The 7,404-nt window shown below is 47.7% G+C and overlaps 1 protein-coding gene across 1 annotated transcript; it reads right to left on the bottom strand.

Moving 5' to 3' along the window:
* Positions 1-2,813: 2,813 nt before the first annotated feature.
* On the bottom strand, positions 2,814-4,489 carry Prkcdbp (protein kinase C, delta binding protein). The gene is made up of 2 exons (XM_013035596.1): positions 4,015-4,489; positions 2,814-3,433 (listed from the first exon to the last, which is right to left on the bottom strand). The coding sequence occupies exons 1-2, from the start codon at positions 4,396-4,398 to the stop codon at positions 3,023-3,025; spliced, it is 795 nt and encodes a 264-aa protein (XP_012891050.1). The 5' UTR covers positions 4,399-4,489; the 3' UTR covers positions 2,814-3,022.
* Positions 4,490-7,404: the final 2,915 nt, after the last annotated feature.

Raw genomic sequence — 7,404 nt, forward strand, 5'->3', positions numbered from 1 at the left:
AATCAAGAACTCTAATAACAACAGATGCTGGAGGGGATGTAGACAGAAGGGAACCTTACTGCATTGTTGGTGGGACTGTAAACTTGTTCAACCTCTTTGGAGAGCAGTATGGAGGTTCCTCAAAAGACTCCACATAGAGCTCCCCTATGACCCAGCATTCCCACTTTTGGGCATTTACCCAAATGATCACAAACAAGACCATAATAAAGCTACCAGCATGACTATGTTTATTGCAGCATTATTTACCATAGCTAACATATGGAACCAACCCAGATGCCCCTCCGTAGATCAATGGATCAAAAAATGTGGTATATATACACAATGAAATTCTATGCCTCCATCAGAAAGAATGACATTGCCCCATTTGTTAGGAAATGGAAAGATTTGGAAAAAATTATATTAAGTGAAGAAAGCCAGGCCCAAAGAAACGTAAGTCCCATGGTTTCCCTTATTTGCAGTAAATAGTATATGTCTGAGTCAAGCAAAAAAGGTCAGATAAATTGATGTTAGGGAAATGAACCTCAAGATAAGGCTTCAAATGTTTTTTTTTTCTTTCATGTGATTGTTTCTAACATATTTATAAGATGATTTTTATGTTGTTTTGTATGTCCCTCCCCCACGGTATAACCCCTGTTTTCACTGTATTTGATGTTGGTATAATTTGTGGAGGGAAGGGCAAAAACAAATTCTTTAAATAGGGACACAGGTGGACCCATTGCAACAATGAGATGTACAAGTCATTATGTCAAAAAATGAACTTTACAACTTTGGTTGGGGGGGCGGGGGAGAGGAGGGAGAGTATGGGAAGGAATGGGAAGGGGAAACAAAGAGGAGGCAACAATGCTTCATAAGAAGTGTACTGGTTATCTTGTCCATGTAATTGTTACTCCTCTGTACGGTATTCTCACAATAAAAAAAACTAAAATATTTTAAAAAGGAACTTTACAACTTTTGTCAGGTGGGGGAGGTGGGGGGGATGGGAAGGGATGGGAAAGGGAAACAAAGGAGGAGGCTACAATGTTTGATAAGAAATGTACTCATTATCTTGCCCATGTAATTGTAACCCCTCTGTATTTTCACAATTAAAAAAAAAAGAAAAAGCTTCAAAAAAGTGATGCAACAAATTGATGTTTAAAAATGTAGAAAAATAAGATAAACCAAGAATATTTATATGTACTACATTTATTTAAATGAACCACTAGAAAGATGCTAAGCATCTTACAACAGAAACAAAATATGCACTTAAAGAAAAAGCAAAACCAGAACTATAGTTCTCATGGTAAAATACCAGCATGTAGGTACTTGTATGACATTAGTTGTTAAACAGGCAAAACTAAAAAAAAAAAAAGTGCATTAAACAAATGTTTGATCATTTCTTCTAAGTCTATTCTTCACCAATGGGAACAATTTAAAAGAAAGGTTTATTTGGGCTCAAGATGTCAAAGATGTCAGTTCAAGGTCACTTAGACCCACTTTGGGCCTGGGGAGAGGCAGAATATCATGATGCTCACCTCATGGTGAACAGGAAACAGAGAGAAAAGGGACAGAAGACTGGAAACATCTTTCTATGGCATGCTCCAGGGACCTACTTACTGCAATTAAGCCTCACTAAGCAGGTTGCTTTCCACCACCTTCCAATAATGCCATCACATCAGGAGCCATTCCAGGTTAGATCATAACCTCTTCTCAAATGCCCATCAGCTGGCAACCAAGCTGTCCGCACACGAACCTTCAGACCACACCTTACATTCAAACTACAACAAAATCTAAGAAGGAAAAATGTGCTGTCTATCTGATATTTGGTGCATTCATATATTATTTCAGATATGAAGACTTGTGAGATTTTGCTTTACTCCTTCCCCTTATGAGATCCATTCATGATGCTGTGTCCATGTTTGTGCAACGCTAGTTTGTTTTAGGCTTTTTGTTGTTGTCGTTGTTAGTTCTTTTTTCTTTTTCTTTTGTCATAGGACTTGAACTCCGGGCCTGGGTGCTGTCCCTGTGCTCTTCAGCTCAAGGCAAGCACTCTACCAGTTGAGCTACACCGCCATTTTCTCGTGGTTAATTGGGGATGAGTCTCCTGGACTTTCCTGCCCAGGCTGGCTTTGAACTGGGATCCTCAGATCTCAGCCTCCTGAGTAGCTAGGATTACAGGTGTGAGCCACCAGCCAGTGGCCCTGCACCCTACATTGTTAGTTCTGCTGGTGGCCCATGCCTGTAGCTCACTACTTGTAACTCTAGCTACTCAGAAGGCTAGATATGAGGACCTTGGTTCAAAGCCAGCCTGAGTATACAAGTCCAAGAGACTCTTATCTCCAATTAACTTGCAAAAGCCTGGAAGAGGAGTTGTGATTCAAATGGTAGTGTCCACCTTGAGCATAACGCGAGGTCCTGAGTTCAAACCCCAGTACATGCACAAAAAAAAAGGGAAAAAACGGGGCTGGGAAGGTGGCTCAGTGGTAGAGCGCTTACCTTGCATGCATGAATGCCCTGGGTTCGATTCCTCAGCACCACATAAGAAAAAAAGCTGGAAGTGGTGCTGTGGCTCAAGTGGTAGAGCTCTAGCCTTGAGCTGAAGAGCTGAGGGACAGCACCCAGGCCCAGAGTTCAGGATCCCCCCCCCCAAAAAAAGGGAAAAAACGTGATTATCCACAAGGAAAGTGTTTAAGGAACAAGTGGCCCACAGACTATTTCTACGTACCACTGGAGTGGAGCCTAGGATTCAGTAGGAAGGTGGAGAAACATTTATGAATTTTTATTGGTGTTTTTTTAAACTTCCTTCTCCACCCTCACCCTTTCACATGGAGTCTAGATTAGATATAATTATTTTTATTGATGGTGAATGCCAAGTACTGTTTTAGAGCATATTAGCTCCCCCCTCTGCCCCTCCCCCCCCCAAAAAGCCAGGAAGGGAGAGCCAGAGCTAGGCAGTGGATACAGAATTCGCTCCTTATTTGGATGTGAATGCTACATTCAGGAAGGATTTATTTTAAGACAAGGCACCCACCCCGTGGAGACAGCATCAGGCTGCACTCTCTATTTGGAGCAGAGCCCCGTCGGCAGCCCCGGGCCTCTCAGGATCTTCCTTGGTATCCTGCGGAGGTTCCAGAGCAAACTCCAGCACAGGCTGCGCTGCAGGCTGGGCTTCGGGCTGGCCGTCCGCGTTCCGGCCAGGCCCAAGGCGAGGCGGCTTGACCGGTGTGGGTGGAGGCGCGTCAGGGCCTTTCCGCCCCGAAAGGGCCCTCCGCAGGCTCTGGACCTTTTGCAAACCGGTGCGCCGCAGCCGCTTAGCGCGGGACTCCACCGGCCCCTCCTCATCCGAGCTCTCGCCAACTTCGGCCTCTGGTTGCTCTGGACCCAGGTCGGACTGGTCAGCCGGGCCCGAGGACTCAGACGCCTTCTGGAAAGCGCTAGCTGGGATTTCACCCTCCTCCTGCAAGTGACCACATGATCACATGGACCCTGCAAGTCCCAGACCCGGGGCAGCGGGAAAAGATTTCACCAGGGAAAGCCGCCCCACACTTTACCAATGCAACCAGAGTAGGGAGGGAAAGGGCTGGCCCGGGAAGACCGGGAAGGGAGTGGCAGAGGGGCGGAGGGAGGGCTAGGAGGGATCTGAAAAACTCCGAGGAGTGAGCCAGGCCCGGTTAGGGTGGCAGACCGAGATCGAGGCCGCGTGGGCCCAGCGCACTTTCACCACCGTTATTTTTCCTGTGGGCACACGGGCTGGAACTTGGCCCACATTCCCCGGACGTGCCCGAGCTGGATCTTGGCAGGCGCGGATCGGCAGGCGGGGCTCGGGCGTGTGACACGCGGAGGAATGGGGGCTGGGAAGCGGGGTGCGGCTCTTGGGAGCCCGTTTGGCAGCTGGGGGGCTGCGCCCTCGGGGCCCCGGCGTGATGGATCTGTTAGGCCAAAGGGAGGCCGGGAGGAGGAGGGGGAGAGGGTGGTCCCCAAGCGGTGGCCCAGAGGCGGGAAGAGGCCCCAGGTTTGGGGACGCCTAAGGGCACTGACCTTGAAGAGCAGGACGTGCAGCTTCCCGCGCGCCACCAGCAGCCCGTGATTGGCCTCCAGCCGCTGCACCTGGGCGGCGCGGCGCAGCGCGCGCTCCTGGGCCGCGTCGGCGTGCGAGCCCACGCGCTCCGCCTTCGCCAGCAGCTGTGCCAACGTGTTGCTGGTGGTGTCGTGGCTACGGCTCAGGGCGCCCAGGCCGCTCTGGATGCGGCGCACCGAGCCCGCCAGGCCCCCCTGCCTCTGGGCCAGGCCGCCCTGCCTCTCCAGCAGCGCCTCCAGCATGGAGGCCAGCTTCTCCAGCAGGGTCACCACCGTCACGGCATGCACAGGGCCTCCAGCCGGCTCCCCGGGCGCAGGCCCCCGCTGCACAGTGCTCTCCCCCATGATCCCTGATCGTCCTGCCTGCCTGCCCGCCGGGCTGCCCTCTGCGTTAGGGCTGCCTTTCTCCCCGGCTCCTCCCCAGCTCCAGCCCCGGTGACTCAGGCAGGCGGAGTTGGCCTTCTTCCCCGGCTGGGGAAAGGGGAGGGAGGCCAGGGTGGGGGCGGGATGATGGCCCTGGGGTCCTTTGGAGGAGCTCCCGAAGCTGTTGCCCCGCCCCGGGAATCCACAGAGAAGCAGTTAGGCCCCAAGTCGCCCCCCTTTACCCTCCTGCCTTCCCTACCCCACTATGCGAACCCCCCCCCACACACACACACACTCCTCGGGCGAATCAAGGAAAGTTTTATATCATGCATCTAGAGGATAGAGAAACTCTGCTAGCTAGCAAGGCCTAAAGACAGCCAGAGGGGCGCCTGTCACCTTCTACCTGTGTAGCCTCACACATCCCTGAAGACTGTAGTTGGATGGAGACACTCCTAGGTCCCCCGTCCGGGCTGTGCGGGTGGACCAGAGGCCTAGGCTCTAGGCTCAGATGTATGCTGAGGTCCCAGACTTCACTTTGTGATTACTAAAGCTGCAAAAATGAGCTGGCCTGTGGGCAGGCTGGGCATCCTGTGGGATTTTCCTAATAGTCATTGCCAAGGTTTAGCCGTGGGCTTCATTTCTTGCTTCTCTGCTTCTTAGCATTGAGGAATATGTTCTATTTTCTTTATCTTTTCCTTATCTTTCTTGGGGCTTCTTGGATCTACCGAAACCGTGGGTTCAAGTATGGACTGGTACCTCTCTCTGTTTTGATGGAGATTGACTGAGGCTCCTACTGAGAGGGTACCCCTCCTTCTCCTGAAAGAGGTGAGGATATCTGCTAAGAGCAAAAATTTGAAATTGCTATTGAAGAGAGAGAGAGAGTTAATGGTGGGAGTTGTGAATAGGTAGTATTGTTAGTTTAGAAAATTCCCAGGCCTCACTCATCTTTATTAACAAGACTCGGCAAGCTGATTGTAGTCTCACAAATCTAAGCAATCCATTGATCTAAATGATCTCTCTTGCACTTCCTCTCCTTTTCAAACTTAAGAGAGTCACTCTGTGAAAAAAATTGTAGAAGAAACCTATGTCACTATAGTGGTTCTGTAAGATCAGAGGCTGCACTTACATAGAAATGTAGCCGAGGGCTGTCAACAATCGCCAGAAATCTGATGGTGCTTGCTGTAAGAGAAAATGGCTCCCATGGGAATCCCTGTACCTTGCAGTGGTTCCACATCTGGGGAGAGAGGGGGACCAGTTAGGGAGGTGCCAATGAGCATCCCTTCAAACAGAGTTAAGTGGAAAATCCAACTCAAATGCTTCTTAAGAACAGGAAATCCAATTCAAACATAATTTAGCTACCACATTGGGCAAATTCTGGTTTCCATAAACTGGCTTCAGGGGGAATGAGGGAGACACAAATGATTGGACAGGAGGACAGGACAAAGTAAGAGTGTTAGGCTTTTCAGTCTCTCTTAGTTGAAAGCACTTGACATACCAAAAGGTCATACTTCCAGGAATCATTTTCCTAAGCCCCACAAATCAAGCAGGTAAAATGAAAATGAGGTCTTGTGATTTCTGCCTCTCCTACCAAGATGGTTTGAGGAGGCAGGTAGAAGGTATATCCTATAAGGAAAACTATAGCAGAAATACTTTGAGATTTGGGGCTAAGGTAACGCCATCAGCCACTGAGAACCAATACTCCTTTTAAAGTATGACTGCAAACTTACCACTGGATGCTAGTAGAGTGATTCACCAGAGGTCACTGGGTTATTTGTGCCTTAGAACACTTTTATCTCAGTGAGCAATATAGCCTAATAGTCTCCAGTTGTTAAATAGAGCAAAGATCAAAAAATGAAAGATGTCTATGTGAGTTCATTATACAAGGAACACACTGATCCTGGACATTGCTTTCAGATGCCCAGACAAACTAGGGCATCCTTCAGGGACTTAACATTTGAGTTAAAAGTAACAATGTAAAGGCTGGATCTAATCACCCATACAGCAGGGAATGAGCTTCAGGGGACAGGCACTACCTTCCACCTTTTGTCACAAACATCCTGCCTACGGAAGGGGTAAGGCCATTCCAAACAATGAGCTCTGTGACACTGACAGTCATTAAAACCATTTTTAAAAAATCATTTTAATTATGGAGCAGCAGGAAATAAGAATATTTTACCAACTTTAAGCAGAAATTAAGATATCCAAATGGAGGGAAGACCCCCCCTTGGAAGACCCCAAGAATCAGGCATACTGCTTCAAATGATCATTTTTGTACTTCAAACATTTTGTGTATTGAATAATGACCCCCAAGAAAGATCTACCCAAGCCCTAACTCTCAGCACTTAGGAATCTGACCTTAATTAGATAGAGGATCATAGCAAATTTAATCTAGAGGTAAGATCATCCTGAATGTAGGATGAACCCTAAATCTAATAGCTATTGCCCTTGTAACAAGAAAAAGACAAAGAAACTCAGAAAAGAAAATAATAGAGACAGAAATTAGAGGGCAGAATCAACAACAGCCACTACAAGTTAGGAGAGATATGTGGCCTACAGTGTTTTCTAAGAGCAGGTGGCCTTGCTGACACCGATTTCAAATCTCTGCCCTTCAGAGCTATGGGGAAACACCTTTCTATTGATTGTGATAATTTGTCATAGCAGCCATAGGAAACTATGTATGTAGACATCTACCAAAAGCATTGGGCAGGAAAAAAAACCCTACATAACAAAGAACCCAATCAAGATGTGATAGAAACACCTTGCATCTAATGTAAGGCTGGGTTTGACAGAAATGTAGAATTTTGAAGGATGTACTGGTTGCTGGAGAAAAATTTTTGAATATGGGAGTTGGGCCACTCCTCAGAAATTTCTTGGGATGTAACCCCTTTGTACATCACCTTTATAACAACAATTAAAAATTTTTAATGACTTGGGACATCCCAAAAGGCAGAAATCCTGGAAACAGTTACTGAATAGACTCTATTGAAC

The sequence above is a fragment of the Dipodomys ordii genome, unplaced genomic scaffold (assembly GCF_000151885.1).
Source record: "Dipodomys ordii isolate 6190 unplaced genomic scaffold, Dord_2.0 Scaffold216, whole genome shotgun sequence".
Lineage (NCBI taxonomy): Eukaryota > Metazoa > Chordata > Mammalia > Rodentia > Heteromyidae > Dipodomys > Dipodomys ordii.

Coding starts and splice junctions, on each gene's coding strand:
- Prkcdbp (XM_013035596.1), bottom strand. CDS start 4,398: ATGGGGGAGAGCACTGTGCAGCGGGGGCCTGCGCCCGGGGAGCCGGCT. Junction 3,434..4,014: donor TGCACGTCCTGCTCTTCAAG/GTCAGTGCCCTT, acceptor GGTCACTTGCAG/GAGGAGGGTGAAATCCCAGC.